The sequence below is a fragment of the Glycine max genome, chromosome 8 (genome assembly GCF_000004515.6).
Source record: "Glycine max cultivar Williams 82 chromosome 8, Glycine_max_v4.0, whole genome shotgun sequence".
Classification (NCBI taxonomy): Eukaryota; Viridiplantae; Streptophyta; class Magnoliopsida; order Fabales; family Fabaceae; genus Glycine; species Glycine max.
In genome coordinates, this window is record NC_038244.2 from 9,582,928 (window position 1) to 9,601,922 (window position 18,995).

Genomic DNA, 18,995 nt, shown 5'->3' on the forward strand with positions numbered 1-18,995 from the left:
TTAGGCCTTAGCATCCGTAACGAACTTTTTATTCCCCCCAGTATTTACGTTTGTCTATTTGTTAAGAGTGGCAGTTGAAATTGAATAGAAGTTAATCAATTAACTATATATGAATGAATAATAGGATAATTTATGATTAAATGATAATATTAAAATTAAAAAAGTTTTATTACATGTATTAGTTATTCTTCTCATCAAGTAAGAGCTAATTTTTTAAGATATAATTAAGTACAATATATGGTAGTAATTCTAAATTCTAATAGTAATTTTTCATACATATATAACTTAGAATAGAACATGTCAAATTTCTTCTACTCATAAACACATATTGGTAGAAGACCCTCTCATATTAGTAGCGGATAGAGAGGATTTCAATTTTAAAAAAGGAACAAGAAAAGAATCCTTTTATTCTGAATTACGATTAACATGTAGTTTAAAATCAAAGCAAAAGTTCCATTGTATGACAGTATATATAATAATATACATATAAATAGATTATATAGAATACAAATTATTTTTTTATAAAGTTATTTAGTGCACGTTAATTATTGCATTTAATTTTTGTCATCTCAATAACTCAATTACATCAACAACACAAGGGCACAATTGGCTGCTAACGGATACTTTCCTTCAATTATGTATTTATATACAGATTATTCTATGATGAAATTGGGCACATATGGATAAACCATTAAAGTGCACTACTATCTTTTAAGAGATGCATTTAATTAAACAATTAAGGCAAAAAAAAATATTATCACCATAATTATTAGTAGCATGTTTTTTTTTTCTTCCTGCATTTAATAAAAGCTACGGTACTAATAGTCATTCTAATATTTCTTTCTAACCAAATAAACTTACTTTATTGGTCATAGCCCTAGCACAAAAGAAGAAGGAAATATTTTATGGAAGAAACCAAAAGGTTATTAAGAATAAAAAAAAACGATGGTTAGGTGTGGTGGTTGCAAGTTTGTGTGTTGGGTAGACCCCAAGAGAGGAAGGATTAATTGGAGAGAAGTGAGAACAAAGACAAAGAAAGAAGAAGGGTTTAGTAAACGAAAACGTGAGCGTGACAGTGTTGAGGGTTGTGCGTTGGAATAATAGAGAGTGATGGAAAAAGATTGGTGGGTATGCATTATCAAAAACATGCACCTTCTATATTGTGCGCACTAACACATGAAAGTGCACCAAAGTCACATTTTGAATCACTAGACTACACAACCAGTCGATGTGGGCCCTTTTCCATCTTCCCCCCATAGCCAAGCCAACACCCAACTCATCAACATCATTGCCCTCTCTGAATTATCTCCCACTCTTCCCTTTTCTGTCACCAAAAGCCATGTCCCCATTCACATTTGATGATCATAGCACTTAACCACAAGATAGGAGCAGATACCATGTTATTCTTTTTTCTCCTTTGCTTTTGTTGTGTGTCCCTTCCTCGTTCCTAAATCTAAGCCATGTTTCTTGAGGTGTGAGATAACAACACACAAAAAATAATAAAAAGAAAAAGAAAAGTTGGGGTTTTTATGATGGGGTGTTGATAAAGGAGCTAGCTGGTGCTGCAAAGGTGTGTTTGAAGTTGGTATAATGGGTAATTGCTGGTGTAGGTGGGAGTCATCAGAGTATAGAGTTTCATCCAATGTAAAGTCAGGTTGGTTTACTAACAAAAAACCTTGCCTTTCTCTGTTTTATATATATATATATATATATTAATTAGTTTTGGTGTTTATTAATTATTTATCATTGCCTGGAATGAGTAAGTGTTTTTGGTTTGTGATTTGTTGAGAGTTTTGATTAGATTCCTTGTTTTCCTCCTTCTGGATTCTGTTTTCAGCTCTTGAAAATGGTTTATTCATCTCCTTTTCTTTTTTCAATATTTTGTCTTTGATGGGTGTTATTCTCAAGGATTTCATGTTTTGGAGCTTTCCAATGTTCCCTCCTTAATTGCTTTCTTAATCACCCTTTCATCTGGTTCTTTTTTTCATTGAAGATTTTATGTGTTGTGGTTATTGAATCATTTGAATATCTAGTGGAACTTTGATATGTAGTATTACTAGCTTCAAATAGCTCATCCTTGTAGGCAAGTTGATATTCTGCAAATCATTGAAAGACAAAGAGAACAAAAAAAAAACAGAAATTCTTCATGTAGGAGTTACATGTTGTCTTCAAATCAAATCTTTTTTTTTTTTTTTTTTAACTTTTCTATAGTTACTTCATTGTAGAATCTGCTAATATGACCCCTAATAACCTTTTCCTTATGTGTCTGCTTCAAAAGTGGGTCGGCTTGTAATTCTCACGTGGATAGTGGAAGCCTCTTAACAATAGTGCGTTGAGTATTATCTTAACTAAATTTCTATGAAAAAAAATAGTGGTGGGTTTTTAAAATATAATCCGCTGCTTCACAATTATAATATATTCCCACCATCTTATGCTTTTGAAAGTGTACTAATTTTTCTTCTCTTTATCCAATACGAGAGAGAAGAAGCTAATGTTTAAATTTATTTATTTTTATTTATAGATAGTGAACTTATTGATAATTTTGTGTATGACATTCCATTGTATTAACTGATTAATGTAACATCTGGTTAGTTTTCCGAGAATAGTTGGATGAATATATATAAATGGGAATAAATATTCTGTTAATTTTCAGAATTCAGAGTTTAATATAATTAAATGTGCATTCATTTGTTCTCATTTCTCTTATTGATTCACCAAAAGAACAAAACCAGGGAACCAAACAGAGGCATGATGATAGTAAGTTACCATCAAATCCTGAAGAAGTAGAAGACCTACGGCGTGACTCAGCTGCAAATCCTTTGATTGCATTCACTTATGATGAGTTAAAGATTATCACAGCAAATTTTAGGCAAGATCGTGTGTTGGGGGGAGGAGGATTTGGAAGGGTTTACAAAGGATTCATTTCTGAGGAGTTAAGGGAAGGGCTTCCAACACTTGCTGTAGCTGTTAAGGTTCATGATGGTGACAACAGTCATCAAGGGCACAGAGAATGGCTGGTACACTCATTGTCTTTCTGTACATTTTTTTTAGATGAGAAGTTTTTTCTGTGGAAACGTTTGCAAGACTTAAGAGGGTGTACAGGGATATTCTACAAGGAGGACCCTGATTCAATTTCTACAAAAAATACCCCTTTGGTAGGGGAAATATATATGTGCTCCATCTTCCGGGACTGCCAAGTTTCCCTCCAGAGTCTTTATGTACATTGTTTCGTATGAAGTTGTTTATATGCAAAGTCACGATGTTGCTCCACATGCAATGTTTATTCTGCTATTTGGCACACATAAGTTAATGCCACAACAAATATATATTGTTGGTTTAGTTTTTTTTTTGCAAGATTAATTAAATTAAGGTTTTGGTTGCTTTCTAGGCAGAAGTCATATTTTTGGGGCAGCTTTCACATCCAAATCTAGTAAAGTTAATTGGATATTGCTGTGAAGACGAACATAGGGTGCTAATATACGAGTACATGTCCCGGGGAAGTGTGGAACACAACTTGTTCTCAAGTAAGCATATCATGCCACTTTTTCTTGATATTGAAATTCTTTCTTAACCTTTATTGAAACCTATTAAAGCTTAGGAAATTGCTGAAACATGTTATTCGGGTGCTAATGCATGTAGCCATGGCTAGCTAGGAATTTATTTGAACAACTTCTAGAAAAATGTTACCGTTTTGCTTTGGTAGATGTATATGCATCTATCCTAACCTTTTTACTTACTTACCCTTTTATATTGTCTCCGACAATGTTGACACTTAAAGAAAGGAATTTAAGATAAAGTGATTTTGGCTCCATTTTGTAGCTTCGTGGAAAAATACCGAGTCAGGGAAGTTTTGTGCTTAAGACGTTGGTTCTTTGTCACTTCACTGAGACACGTGCTTTAGATGGATTTGATAAGGACATAAGTTTGACAGTAACATTACATAAGGAAATAAAGTGTTGTTTTAATTATACTAACTACAACCTTTAGTGATCATATTTGATGCCAATGTTAAAGAAGACTATGACTAATTGACCCTCAACATTCCTTTCACCTTTGCGAATTAATCATTGACATAGCAAATAAGTAAATTACGGCGATAATTTTTATGATTTTCATATTGCATATAATATTTTAATTTTTTAATGTTTACGTAAACTTTCCTTGATAAAAATACACAGTTTAATATTTTTTAAACGATTAAAGAAGTTGGTATAATATATAGAAAATATCAAATATTTTCTAAACAATTAACATGTTAGTGTAGAGATATTAAGTGTAATCTGAAAAAATCTCACGAAATACATACTTGATTTTTTTTTTGGAAGAAGTTATCTCAGTGAGCAGTTGAGAGATTTCTGAATGTAAATTCTTGGTAGGTCCTATACCATTGTCCAATGCAATGAGCCACGGAATACTTATTGGACAATTGCTTCCCGCAGTTTCCAAATTACTTCATGCACTTCACATATTACTTCCGGAATGACCGTTCTGGAAGCCATATGGAAAGTGAGAAAGAAACACCTCACTTACTGTTTTAAGCTACCCACTGTAGATTTACAATGTATCCCTACTTTTTCACTGTAGATTAATTCATGTTTGGGTTACTATTTTTTTGGGGTCCAAGGGTTACTGAGGTTGACCTTTAAAACAAGGGTTTTCATATGGGCTGGAATCCCTTATTTTGCAGAAGCCCATTAAGTACTAACTTCAAGAAATTGGACAAAAAACAACCATAAACTTTATTTTTTTTTGGGAATAACAACAATCAACATAATATTACCAGTGTTGAAAAAAAACTTGCTACTTACCACTTGAGTCACCTCTTATGACTAGAGAGATTTTTTTATTATTTTAGAGGTCCACTAATCAAGTGGCGTCTAAAGAATTTCAACCAGCCATAGGAGAGGAAAGGTTTATTGACATTCAAAAAAGAATATTTCTTTCATCCGTCTTGTGAAGTATGAAATGAATTGAATAGAAATAGAAAGAAAAATAAGAGAGAAAAAGTAAGACATATGAGATATGATGAATACTGTAATAAAAAAATTAAGAGAGAAATGATATATATATATATATATATATATATATATACGAAAAAAAATAGTGAAAAAAAAGGTGAGATAACTTTTCCCTATTGCTAAACCAACTTTACGTGATAGATTGTCGTATTTGCTTCACATTAACTAGATCATTTTTCCATTGGAATGAAATGAATTTGCTGGATTGATGGGTCATTTAGGAGACTTGGTTAAAGCATTATTGGTAATTCCTGTAACTATAATGCCTATTATAAATAATGTGTCATTTTTATACCCTCACTGAGTTTTGTAGCCAATAGTTATTTCCATTGGAAGTTTCTATAGTTAGTAGGGCCAGGCCATTAAACATCAAACGAGATCAACCTCATCCACAAGATATTAAAATACCTCGAGAAGAATAAAAAAATGATTGAGTGAATTACCTTGGACATAGCATAGTGCAAGTGTGCTACACGAGTGCATAAATTGTGATAGAGTTTTTCCCCATATAAGTTACTATTCCAAATACCTAGTTGCCGGGGCTTCACGAGGCCACTCTATGTCTAATACGTGAGGCGACAAGCCAGCTATACATGTGACTAACTTTATTAGTTTTAAGCTATGTTCAAACACAATAACTCTTTCTTCTATTTTTTTGAGAGACTCAAGAACTTCTCAATCATGCACGGTTCATCACATTATCTTTTAAATAATTAATTTTTATTTTTTTTGTTAAAAAACACACACACACTACCATATTTTAAAAGAACCATACGGAAAAATCTTCCTAAATAAATACGCTTTATGGATTATCCAAATTATTAAATGGTTTTGTTTTTCATTTGATATTTTCTTTTTAAAGTAATTAAGACATTTTACGCTGATTGTTTTAGGAGGGTTCAGTTTTAGACTTGGATCCTTTTTGGGTTAGAGGATTATTTTATTGGAGAGATATAGCCGCAGATTTACTGTTGCAAGGACCCTACCACGATATAATCATAAAGTCCACTAGTTATATTCAAAACTATTTGAGTTTTTATTCAACAAAAGAAGACACTTTAATGTTTATTATTGCTTTTTTGTTTGTATATCTAATGTGTCTTCACTTGTATGTTGCAGAAATTTTGCTTCCCTTGCCATGGTCCATAAGAATGAAGATTGCGTTTGGCGCTGCAAAGGGACTTGCATTTCTTCATGAAGCAGAGAAACCTGTCATCTATCGAGATTTCAAGACATCAAATATTTTATTGGACCAGGTCAGCACACTTAAATATATCAACTGAAAATGAAAAATAAATATATATATATATATATAACGAAAATGTGTAGACACTAGACAGGTGAGGAATTAAAATTTAACGAAGAGAAAGGTAGAATAGATTTTAAGCAATGAGAGAAAGTGTGTTTGAAATAGTGCCTTATTAGCACTTCTGTGAAACGAGACACGATTGTTTGCTTTCTGATTCCACCATGGAACAAATACTTTTTTTTTTTCAAAGATGTTTGTACTATTAGTAATTGGCATTGTTTTAGTTATTTCGTGGTTCTGTTTAAGCAATCATGCACAACGAAACAATATTTGTCACAAGACCAAAACACACAAGCTAGTATTTTGTGAAATCCCTGGTTAGATTTCAGGTGTTGAAGCAGAAAGCACAATGTAATATTTGCATTAGTTTCTACTCTTGTACAGCAAAGGCCACAATGGTTCCAGAATAAGCCAGCTTTCAACTAACCATCTTGGTTTTTTTATGTTTCAAAAACAGGAGTACAATTCAAAACTTTCCGACTTTGGCCTTGCTAAGGATGGACCAGTTGGAGACAAATCCCATGTTTCTACTCGAGTAATGGGAACATATGGTTATGCCGCACCTGAATACATAATGACAGGTAAAGTATATTTTGAAGCTGGAATTCTGTATTCATTTGTGAAATAAAGTTCATATTTTTCACTAGTATAGTGTATGTATTCACGGTATAAAGGATTTTTAAGTTATCATTTTATCACAAATTGTCACGTATGATTACTTTGTTGTCTTTTAAAATAACAATGTTGTGTCAAAGATGATTCTTGATTTATTAATAGTTCAAAAGTTTATACTAACATTGCATAAAAATTAAACATGTTGTGCAGGTCATCTGACTCCTAGAAGTGATGTTTACAGCTTTGGTGTTGTTCTTCTTGAACTTCTCACTGGAAGAAAATCTTTAGACAAGTTAAGACCTGCTAGAGAGCAGAACCTTGCAGAATGGGCTCTTCCTTTGCTGAAGGAAAAGAAGAAATTTCTAAACATCATAGATCCAAGGTTGGATGGTGATTATCCAATTAAAGCAGTTCACAAGGCTGCAATGCTTGCATATCATTGCTTGAACCGCAACCCGAAAGCAAGGCCTCTAATGCGAGATATTGTGGATTCATTGGAGCCTTTGCAGGCACACACAGAGGTCCCTATTGGAAAAACATTGACCATAATCAGTGAGGTTCCTGAATCTGGTTTGAAAATGAAAGATGATGCAATATGACTTAAATGAGGGTGGTGTTGTAGGCTTATCAGTTTCACTTCTTGTTAGAACAATGTTACAACACTTCTCATGTTCATTGGGGGAGAGGTTTTGCCTTAACTTCTTGTGTTTATTAACATGACATATAGGCAATTTCTTTCTATTCTATCCCTTTCTTTGCTTTTCAACATGGTTGTCATATATGTGCAGCTGGATTATTGTATGAACTGATATCAAGTTAAACAGAAACAAACAAGCAATAGCAGCAAAACAGGATATTATTAGACGCTCTTCTGTTTCCGAGAAAATAGTTTATGTCTGAGAATGTTTAAGAATTTTACATCATTATCAAATCACAAATTGTTATCTACGGTAAGTTTGTTAGTTGAAAGTCAGATTTTTTATAATTTCTTATTTGGCAATGTAACTTTTTTTACATTGCATAAAAACGAAACTGCTTCTTTTATTTGAATCTAATATCTTTCCAATATAATGAGAGAAAACAGTTCATTTTTTTTTCTAGCCAAAAAGTTTTGAAATTGTCCATTATCCCAATATTTCTTGCATAAAACAGAGTGAAGAACACATGACCGGGAGAGGCTAAGGAACATGAACTGAAATACATTTTCACTGCAGTATTATAAATTTTGTGTACTTTTCTCACTGATATACACCTCTTATTTTTATTGTTATCTGATCAAGAATCCTTGCAAGCTAGACTCTGAGATTCACCCTTAGGTCAAATGTGATTGTTTCTAAGATTAACCCCTTAAATGCGGGGTAATTGTGTTTACGGCCTATGTGTGTGGCCCACACTCAATAACAAACATCCTGGCCTAGATGGGCTTTGTTATTCTCACACCTTCTTCGCTAACTTCACCCTCTTATTTACAAAAGAAATGGTGTGAATTCACCGTAAAAAAAAATCAATACTAGTCTATATCTTTACTGAAAATAAAATTTCATGAATAGTAATTTTGAACAATTGCAAAAAACATCTATTCATGAAATTAGTAATTTAAACAAGACTAAAATATGTTTTCGATCTCTAATATATATCTGAATTTTGTGCTTGTTTTTTATAATTTTTTTTACATTAAGTCCTTAATAAAATAAAAATTTTATTTTTAATCTTTTATACTTTTTTTAGTCTATAATAAATTAATAAATTTTATATTTTTTTTCATTTTTTATTAATTTTTTTCAAAGGGACTAATAACAAATTTTTTTATTATGAAACAAACACAAAATTCATTATTTTATAAAAAATAAAAAATGTCAAAAACCAAAACCAAAACTTTTGTTTTAGAAGAAAACAAAAATTGTTTTTTTTATATTAAGAAACAAATATAAAATTCTAATATTTATTAGGAATCATAAATATATTTTAGCTTTTAAAATAATTTATTAAAGTGACATTATCTGTAACAATTAATTAAAATATCACTAGTTTTCCAAAACATTTTATTACTAGTGTATAATAAGGTCTATCATAGTATGATAATTGTTTTTTTTTTTAAAATTATTTCACTAATGAAGTTGTTGGCTATGTGTTGGAGAATTGTAGTATTACAGCCACGTCTCAAATTCAAACATTGCAAAATCGAAAAAGTACACGTGGCATGATACTAGCGAACTGAATGGATGTTGCTTCTTGAATCTTAACCACTTCAGCAATCTACATTCACAACCTCTCATCTATGTCTTTGTGGCCCCAACAAACTGTTAAGTATGCACAAGCAAGCGCAACTTCAAGCACCAACAAGGGATGCTCCACTCATAGAGCTCAACATAGAAACTAGAAACTAGAAGTAGCAGTCCTTAAGTTTTGTGCATAACCATAAACCATGTCATTGCCTACCACCACTAGTGGTCACTCATCTCTTTACTCTGCATTTACATTGCCAAGAACCACTCAAATTCACCCAACCTTGTTTTCTCCCACCACCAAGTTATTTTCTTCCAGAAGCCCCTCATATTCAGGTGTTTCCCATTGTTTCTCAAACACCCTTTCGCCAAGACCGCTGCCTTTTGCTGTTAAGGCTTCATCTGGGGTTGGCTCAGAAGCATCCAAACAGGAGAATGACAATAGTGAAGAAGAAGAAGAGGAACCGTATGAAGAGTATGAGGTGGAAATTGAGCAGCCTTTTGGACTCAAATTTGCAAAGGGTAGGGATGGGGGAACTTACATTGATGCTATTGCACCAGGAGGATCAGCTGATAAGGCTGGAGTCTTCAATGTTGGGGATAAAGTAATTGCCACCAGGTCTGCTATTGGTGGTTTTGTTTTTATCTCTCTTTCAGCAAGTTTCTTTATTTGGAGAGTTAGATAGAAGATTTATAGATGTGGTATAACTTTGAGATTAGTGGTTGGCTAGCATATCATGCTCAAGAGAGTTTACTGGAGGTCTTGTACACTTATTTATTCTTGGTTGGTTTATGGTTGTGGATTTTGATGAGTTTAACTTTTATACACCGTTAGTGTAAAACTTTTTACAATGTTACTAATCAGAAATCATGCTAAGTATGAATTTTATGATAAAAGTCAACAAACTTATTATATATGTCAGTTTGTGATTGTATGATCCTTTTCAATGTGACTTTATTAGTAACAACAACAACAAAAGTCTAATCCCATTAGGTGAGTGATCCATGATTGGATGACCCTTTTCAATATTTTTTACATTGGCTTCCAAGGGCCTAACGCAACCTTCTTCCTTTTCTTGGTCTTGGGACTTGTTATGAAACCATTGGCGTTGTTTCAGTATAACTTTGGTCCTTAAAAATAATTTAGACATGTCATAGAATTAAGGTTTCTGAATGGTCAATAAATTATCCTATGTATATTATATTGGGGTGGGGGGTTGGTTGTCTTTCTATATGTATGAAATGAACTTCAAAATCCTTTTGAGAAGTAAACTTGTATACTTTATGTTTGATTCATAATGTCCGAGTGGTTGAGATATGACCAATATCTTTAATATCTGCAGCGCAGTTTTTGGGACCGAAATTTGGCCAGCTGCTGAATATGGAAGGACAATGTACACAATTCGCCAAAGAATTGGCCCATTACTCATGAAAATGCAGAAGAGATATGGTCTGTTCAATATGTATGCATTTTTGCTATGCAGAAGAGATATGGTCTGCTCATTGATCTCAGAGTCATAGTTCCTTATTTTGACAGGAAAGAACATTGATTCTGGTGGTGAGTTAACTGAAAAGGAGATTATCAGAGCTGAGAGGAACTCTGGGTTTATCAGTAACAGAGTGAGAGAAATTCAAGTAAGTTTCATCATGGTGATAAAACGGCAAAATTACAGTCCTTACATTCTCAAACCATTTTGTATATAATAGTTTCTCTTCTATAGAAAGACGTCGCTGCTGTACTTCCATGTGGGGTACAAACATCCATTATCAATTCTCAAACTTGCAAAAATTTCAGATGCTAAATGCTTTGAGGAAAAGGGAACAGAAAGAGCGCAGGGAAAGGGATTTGAGGGAAGGATTACAACTGTATAAGTAAGACTTAGCAATTCAAAATCATTATCTTTTGAGTGAAATTTATTTTGCAATATATATAGGGCGTATTAGGAGAGGTATGAGAAGAGTTAATTTTGATTCTTGACCATGGAATAATATTTGGATAGCTATAATCAGATTTAAGTAAAATCAATATTGATCATCAATGCATAAGCATAATTGGTTATATGCTCAAGATTAGCTTCTTTTACCTTTCACATTCTCACTTGATACACCTTATATATATAATATTCAAGGTTGTGCTAGATTTATTAAATTTTTCCTTTAGGCTAAATTACTCACGTGGTCTGTTAATTTTATTTTAAGTTGCAGTTTGGTTCCTTATTTACTAAAACTAACACTAGTCGTTTTTGATTTTGAACTTTTTTATTGATTTAAGTTGGGAAACTTATCCCATTAAATTCATTTACGTGAAAACTATGTGATATTTGGACAAAAAAGGACATAAATAAGGTGAAAAAGCATGAAAAGTGTCTTATGAGCTCGTGGAAAACCGAAAATTTCCCAAGATCAACCGGAAGATTGCTCGTGAGACTCATTTTTCATGTGGTTTTTATCATGTTTATGTTCCTTCTTTGGTCTGAAAATGAGTTTGATTTTATAATTTTATTGTAGGTGAATATAATAGGGCAAGTTTCATGTTTTGAATAAAAAAAGTTCAAAATTGTGTCCCAAAATCGAAAATAATAAGTGTGTTACAACATTACTTAGGGATCATTTTACAAATTTTAGTAAATAAGGGATCAAATTGCAACCTGATGGAGCTCAAATTATAAGTATGTATGTAAGACAGAAATATAGAACTGTAATTGTATTAATTTGGAAATGGAGCAATTATCATTGATGAAATAATATGAAAAACTGACAGTAAGAAAATGACAAGATTGATAGCAAGCTAAACAATCCTCCAAAGCACTCAGGCTCCCACCATTCACGTATGGAATGATTCTGCTAACAGAAAACTCTCTACCCCGTTCTCTCCCCTCTAACTAACTTATATGGACCTCATAACACCCCTCATGCATCCCATGCATCCTCCTCTTATTCCTGCCACATCATCACTTAGTAACTCTTTTCCCACGTTTCCTTTCATACACTCTCCACACTTTGGGCTTGGGGCTGTCAAGGCCCAATTCCTCATTCACGTTCCTATCATTACCACCCTCTTCAGAAAGAGCCTTGTCCTCAAGGCTAAAATTTGGGAACTGTCCTCTGATCACAGCATTGTCTTCCCAAGTTACATCATCAATTGATTTCTTGTTCCACTGAATCAAACTTTGAGGAATGGAAACCCCTCCCTGCACAGTAACTCTTGAGCCAAGCACCTTGACTGGGTAAATCTCGTCATCCCCAATGACCTCTAACTCCTTGGGTAACTCGCCCTGTACTTGATAATCTCCAATAGCCTTCTTTAACAGTGACACATGAAAAACGGGGTGGATTCTAGACTGTTCAGGCAACTGCACCTTATAGGCTACTTCCCCCACCTTAGCAATAATTTGAAATGGCCCATAGAAACGAGCTGCAAGTTTCTGGTTTATCCTTCTGACAACAGATTGTTGTCTATGAGGCCTTAGTTTCAAGAATACCCAATCTCCCACCTCAAACTGCACATTTTTCCTCTTCAAATCAGCATAGTATTTCATTTGCTGTTGAGCTTTCAACAACTGTAGTTTCAGTTGATTCAGTGCCTCATCTCTATCCTGCAACTCCAAGGCTACAGCAGCCACCTTAGTCTCATTACTCAAAAATCTCATCAGATTAGGTGGTTGCCTACCATATACAACTTCAAATGGAGATTTGCCTAGAGATATATGATACGTTGTATTGTACCAATACTCAGCCCATGGTATCAAATATGACCAAGTCTTAGGTTGATCAGCAGCAAAACACCTCAGATAGCTCTCAAGGCACCTATTGATCACTTCAGATTGTCCATCTGTCTCAAGATGATAAGCTGAGCTCATCTTGAGTGTAGTACCCTGCAACTTGAATAACTCTCTCCAGAAATGACTCACAAATAATGGATCTCTATCACTGACAATTGAGTTGGGAACCCCATGCAATCGAACCACCTCTTTAACAAACAATTCAGCCACAGTCTTTGCATTGTACGGATGTTTCATCAAAATGAAGTGGCTATACTTGGAAAGTCTGTCTACTACAACTAAAACTGCCTCAAAACCCTTAGACTTTGGTAACCCAGTTATAAAATCCATAGAAATGTCCTCCCAAATAGCATTTGGTAAAGGTAAAGGTTGAAGCAGACCACCAGGGGACGTAGCAGCATATTTTTGCCTCTGGCACACATCACAAGCCCTCACATAATCTCTTATTGTTTTTTGCATCCCCACCCAATACAAATTTTCTGCTATGCGCCTATATGTTCTTAAGTAACCTGAGTGCCCCCCCATAGGAGTCTCATGAAATTCCTTCAACAGAGCAGGAATTGAGGGAGAATTCTTTCCTAACACCAAACGCCCTTGATACAATAATACCCCTTGCTGCACTGAGAACCCAGGTTTAGCACTAGGATTCAGCTCCACTTCTGCAATAATTTGCTGCACAGATGCGTCTTGCTTCACCTCTTGCAGTAACTGTTTGCTATCCACCCAAGTAGGACCAGATTTTAGTGCAGTTAGTTCCCCTTCATCATAACAACGTGATAGTGCATCAGCTGCCTTGTTTTCTGGCCCTGGTTTATACTTCACTTCAAATTGGTAACCCAATAACTTGGCCAGCCAACATTGTTGATCCGGAGAAGAGATCCTCTGCTGCAGGAAGTGTTTTAAGCTTTTGTGATCTGTATATACCACAAATTCCCTTCCTAACAAGTAGTGCCTCCAATGTTGAATGGAGAGAACCAATGCCATAAGTTCCTTCTCATAGACAGATTTTGCTAAATTTTTGTCAGATAAGGCTTTGCTAAAATAAGCAATGGGTTGCTTATTCTGCATTAAGACTGCTCCTATTCCCCTCCCAGCCGCATCACATTCTACTTCAAAAGGGATGGAAAAGTTTGGTAAAACCAACACTGGGGATGTGGTCATGATCTTTTTCAGCTGATTAAAAGCTTCTCTAGCAGTTTCTCTCCACAGAAAATTATCCTTCTTTGTGAGATCAGTCAAAGGTCTCGCAATTTTCCCATAATCTTTGACAAATTTCCTATAGTACCCAGTGAGACCTAGGAAACCCCTGACTCCTTTGACATTCTTAGGTTCAGGCCACTCTAAGATGCATTTTATCTTCTCAGGGTCCACAGAAACTCCCTCTCCAGAGATGATGTGCCCAAGGTAATCCACTTGCAAACAACCAAATTTACATTTGCTTCTGTTGGCTACAAAGCAATGCTTCATCAACACAGTTAGCACTTGTTTGAGGTGAGTAAGGTGCTCCTGCTCACTGCTGCTATACACCAGAATGTCATCAAAGAAGACCAATACGAATTTTCTGAGAAAAGGTCGGAATATATGATTCATGGTAGACTGAAAAGTTGCAGGCGCGTTCATTAGTCCAAAAGGCATCACCAGGTACTCATAGTGGCCATTGTGAGTCCTAAAAGCAGTTTTATGCACATCATCCTCATGCACCCGTATTTGATGGTAACCTGACTTGAGGTCTATCTTTGAGAAAACAGTTGCTCCATATAGCTCATCCAACAGTTCATCCACAATGGGAATAGGGTACTTGTCAGGAACAGTTGCCTTATTCAATGCTCTATAATCTACACACATCCTCCAAGAGTGGTCCTTCTTTTTGACCAAGATGACTGGACTTGAGAAAGCACTCATGCTTGGTCTAATAACTCCAGCTTGCAACAATTCTGCCACCTGCTTCTCAATCTCTTCCTTCTGGTGGTGTGGATATTTATACGGTCTGACATTGACTGGACCATGGTTGGGTAGTAGATTAATCTGGTGTACCTGCTCTCTTTCAGGTGGTAATGTTATTTGTTCCTGGAAGATTTGTGGAAATGAGCCCAGGACCTCTGCAATTCCTTTGTTAATTTGTTCTTTCCCCCCTTCAATCTTCACATTAGGGGACCACCACCACTCATTACTAAACTCTCTTTTTCTGTCTTCCAAAAAGGAGTTCAGAAAACCCTGTTGCAGCTGTCTCCCACTTTGGCCCTGCAAGGTTACCATTTCATCCTTATGCCAGAATTGCATAGATAAATCCTTCCAATCCATCACCACTTTCCCCAACGTGCTCAACCATGACACCCCCAAAACCACATCCAATCCTCCTAACTCTAAGACCAACGCATCAATCACAAAATTCTGGGTTCCAAGTGCGATTCTGACTCCCCTACAAACACCTTCAGACATCACTCTATGACCGTCTCCCAGTTTGATACTTCTCACAGTCGTGGGCGTGACTGTTAGTCCTAAGGCCATAGTCAGCTTCGGAGAAATGAAATTGTGGCTAGCTCCACTGTCAATCAGCACCTCTACAGTTACATTAGCAAGCTTCCCTTCAATCTTCATTGTTTGATACTCCCCCATCTTCCCCAATATTCCTATCAAATTGCACTCTGCCTCCTGGTCTTCTTCTTCCTCTGACCCCTCAGCTTCCATAGCCACGATTTCTCCATCATCGTTCATTGTCTCACCTTCACCCAGAATTAACAAACGCAAGGCTCGTTCAGGGCACTTGTGCAAAGTTGGATGGTACTTACCTCCACACTTGAAACATAGACCTTTAGCCCTTCTTTCCTCCATTTCTTCGTTCCTAACTCCTTTCCACTTCTCGGATCCTCCAGATCGGCGGTCGTATTCACCCTTCTTGCCTGTCGAACTCAAGGACGAGGTCGATTTGGAATTAGAACCAACAGAACCCGTTTTTCTACTCGGGTTGGCCCAACCCGAATTCGTAGATCTGGACATTTCCTTCTGGCCCGGGTTAAACCCGCTTCGGAACTTAGATCCAAGCCCACTGGGTTCACTGCGCCCCAGTAATTTCTTGCCATAGGCCCGATCCCCATCATCATCTTCTTCCTTCAGCTCTTCCTCCACATCTTTCGCCATCCTCATCATCTGCATCCGATTCTGTGGATTAAGAGTTCTCACCCTGCGTCGGATTGGTTGCTTCAATCCACTCATAAAGTATCCCAAATACTGCTCCTCAGGCAATCGTCCCACCTGAGATGAGAGAAGCTCAAAAGCTTCCACGAACTCCTCCACGCTTCCGGTTTGTTTCAATGTTGATAACTCTTCAAACGGATTCTCCAAACGTCGGCCACCGTAACGAGCAATCAACGACTTCTTCAGTTTTTCCCACGTCAACTGATCCTCCGTCTCCATCAACAAATTGAACCAGTGAATGGTTGCCCCCTCCATGCTCAGGCGAGCTAACTTCACTCGCATCTCCTCCGAAGTGTTCTGAACATCAAAGTAGATCTCAGCTCGCGTAATCCACGCAACTGGATCATCTCCCTCAAAAACCGGAAGTTTCACCTTCTTCCCCGAGAATCGAGACTCATAGTAATCATCCATCGATTTCTCGCTTTCATTAGAGTTCTCGTTCACCTTCTGACCAATCTGCTTGCTGAGTTCACTCAGTACCAAGCTCTGTTGTTGCATTTGTTGAGCTATCGACGTACTCTGTTCTTGCATCTGTAACGCCAATGCTTGCAAGGTGGATTTCACTTCACCCATCTGTTCCTCCAACAAATCAAGACGATCACCCATCTTCGGTTTTCGTGACGGCGCCAGCGGTGTAACGATCCGGCAGGTCGGACCAATTGATGGAGCTCAAATTATAAGTATGTATGTAAGACAGAAATATAGAACTGTAATTGTATTAATTTGGAAATGGAGCAATTATCATTGATGAAATAATATGAAAAACTGACAGTAAGAAAATGACAAGATTGATAGCAAGCTAAACAATCCTCCAAAGCACTCAGGCTCCCACCATTCACGTATGGAATGATTCTGCTAACAGAAAACTCTCTACCCCGTTCTCTCCCCTCTAACTAACTTATATGGACCTCATAACACCCCTCATGCATCCCATGCATCCTCCTCTTATTCCTGCCACATCATCACTTAGTAACTCTTTTCCCACGTTTCCTTTCATACACTCTCCACACTTTGGGCTTGGGGCTGTCAAGGCCCAATTCCTCATTCACGTTCCTATCATTACCTAAAATAAAATTAAGGGACCGCATGAGTAATTTAGTCTTTCCTTTATATATAAAATGTAATGTAATCTTCACTTAGTATCTGGAAATTGTCTTCAATTGATAATATATATATATATATAGTCCTTCATTAGCAATTATTTTGGAAATTTCAGTCTTAGAATCCTGAATGTCGTCCTTTCTGTTTCTCAGTCATTTATCTAACTGATTGAAACCCCCCATGCTTATGGTCAAAAACTGGTTAATAAAAAGACTTGCTTCTCTTTCCAAGCATCCAATTTGCATTATATGTAAATTAAAAGACTAACAATAATTGATGCTATCTCACTGAATACTTATAATACTACTGTGCACTCTTCCTGAATTAAATGCTGAAGGAATGGAAAATACGATGAAGCACTAGAGAAATTTGAGTCTATTTTGGGATCAAAGCCAGAACCCGAGGAAGCAGCAGTTGCAAGTTACAATGTTGCTTGCTGTTACTCTAAGCTAAACCAGGTATTTGTTTCCTTCTGTTCGCTACTTGGAACATGTAACTTGGTATTGGATTAGTTCTGTTGGAGTACAAGTGTGAGGTGAAATTTCGCATCGTATAGAAATGAGAAGATTGAGCACTATATAAGTGAAGACAAGACACATAAATTTGAGACTTAAGATTTTGAGTTAAAGTGTGATGTCAAATTTACTTGTGATTGCTCATGATCCATTGGTGTAAATTTTACTGATATTTACTCCCCTTGGTTGCATATGTATAATTTAGGGGCCAAATTATGTGTATGGAAGGACTAGTTTTAGTATAACATCCAATATCTTGTTTTACACCTGCTAGGTTAGGTCATACACCGAAGTCTCATAGTATTGCCCAATCCCAAACAAAACCTGTGAAAATTAAGTCTCCTGTTTATCTGACTTTTCTCCATGTAGAGATGAGTAGCTTTCTTGTAGTCCTTGGATTTTCAACAACAAGCATCTGATTCCTCAATTTGTTTTTTCTAATTTTTTTTATTCAAAGGGAAGAGTTGAACTCCAGTATCAAGAAAATTTATAATAACTCATATAATGCTAAGTCAACTAAGTTAAATCCCCTTGGTTATTTTTATTAATTTTAAAGCATTGAAGTTGGTATAAGTCTTGCCAACAAATGATTCTGTGATTTATCTATCTATTAATATACTAATAGAGTGATAAATTTCTCGTAACAGATTCAAGCTGCACTTTCTTCACTGGAAGAAGCTCTGAATGCTGGTTTTGAAGACTTCAAGGTAATAAACCGACTTCAAGTTACTCCATTATCATATTGGCTAACCATCTAACATTATTGCAATTTTAACAGAGAATAAGAACTGATCCTGACCTGGCTAACGCAAGGGCATCAGAGGAATTTGATCCTTTATTGAAAAGATTTGATGAATCTTTCATCAATGAGAATGCCATCAATGCCATTAAATCTCTTTTTGGATTTGGTAAGAAATAACCCTGGACAAAAGCATACAGTTCGGCTGACTAAGGAGTTGGTTGAGCAAAATGGTGTAATTATTTCCCATGTATGTATAACTCTATAGTTTAACTACACAGGTCCCTCATTTTTTGTCCCTTCAGTGAGATCTTGTTTTATGTACTAGTATAATCAAGCAAAATTATAAGAAACTTATTTATGATCAATAAAATTGTGCATTTCCATCACCTCCTACTTTGCTGCATGTTGTTTCCCTCCAAAGAATCTGATTTGTTTTGAAGCAGCCAGGTATGTATGAGAGGCTTGAATGAAGAGGATTGTGCTTGTTACATTC

At 35.8% G+C, this 18,995-nt stretch overlaps 2 protein-coding genes across 3 annotated transcripts; both read left to right on the top strand.

The window, feature by feature from the left end:
• Window positions 1-1,092: 1,092 nt before the first annotated feature.
• On the top strand, window positions 1,093-7,801 carry LOC100775722 (probable receptor-like protein kinase At5g56460-like). 2 transcript variants are annotated; one of them, XM_014778343.3, is made up of 7 exons: window positions 1,093-1,654; window positions 2,722-3,017; window positions 3,389-3,524; window positions 6,138-6,274; window positions 6,785-6,908; window positions 7,153-7,579; window positions 7,606-7,801. In XM_014778343.3, exons 1-6 carry the CDS (start codon window positions 1,591-1,593, stop codon window positions 7,539-7,541), a joined length of 1,146 nt encoding a protein of 381 aa, XP_014633829.1. In that variant the 5' UTR covers window positions 1,093-1,590; the 3' UTR covers window positions 7,542-7,579; window positions 7,606-7,801. The 2 variants fall into 2 exon arrangements, with proteins under 2 accessions (XP_014633829.1, NP_001239855.1); NM_001252926.1 differs by lacking the exon at window positions 7,606-7,801 and having other exon boundaries at window positions 1,591-1,654; window positions 7,153-7,541.
• A 1,476-nt stretch (window positions 7,802-9,277) lies between these two features.
• Window positions 9,278-18,888, top strand: LOC100820619 (PDZ and TPR domain-containing protein). The gene is made up of 7 exons (NM_001255515.2): window positions 9,278-9,786; window positions 10,511-10,617; window positions 10,705-10,802; window positions 10,963-11,039; window positions 17,583-17,703; window positions 18,408-18,467; window positions 18,539-18,888. Exons 1-7 carry the CDS (start codon window positions 9,368-9,370, stop codon window positions 18,677-18,679), a joined length of 1,023 nt encoding a protein of 340 aa, NP_001242444.2. The 5' UTR covers window positions 9,278-9,367; the 3' UTR covers window positions 18,680-18,888.
• Window positions 18,889-18,995: the final 107 nt, after the last annotated feature.

What these genes read in the sequence shown, in the direction of transcription:
- LOC100775722 (XM_014778343.3), top strand. Translation starts at nt 1,591, where the DNA reads ATGGGTAATTGCTGGTGTAGGTGGGAGTCATCAGAGTATAGAGTTTCA. An exon ending in TTCATCCAATGTAAAGTCAG is followed by an intron (nt 1,655 to 2,721) that starts GTTGGTTTACTA and finishes ATTCACCAAAAG; the next exon opens with AACAAAACCAGGGAACCAAA. An exon ending in CAAATATTTTATTGGACCAG is followed by an intron (nt 6,275 to 6,784) that starts GTCAGCACACTT and finishes TTTCAAAAACAG; the next exon opens with GAGTACAATTCAAAACTTTC.
- LOC100820619 (NM_001255515.2), top strand. Translation starts at nt 9,368, where the DNA reads ATGTCATTGCCTACCACCACTAGTGGTCACTCATCTCTTTACTCTGCA. An exon ending in GAAAATGCAGAAGAGATATG is followed by an intron (nt 10,618 to 10,704) that starts GTCTGTTCAATA and finishes TTATTTTGACAG; the next exon opens with GAAAGAACATTGATTCTGGT. An exon ending in GAAGGATTACAACTGTATAA is followed by an intron (nt 11,040 to 17,582) that starts GTAAGACTTAGC and finishes TAAATGCTGAAG; the next exon opens with GAATGGAAAATACGATGAAG.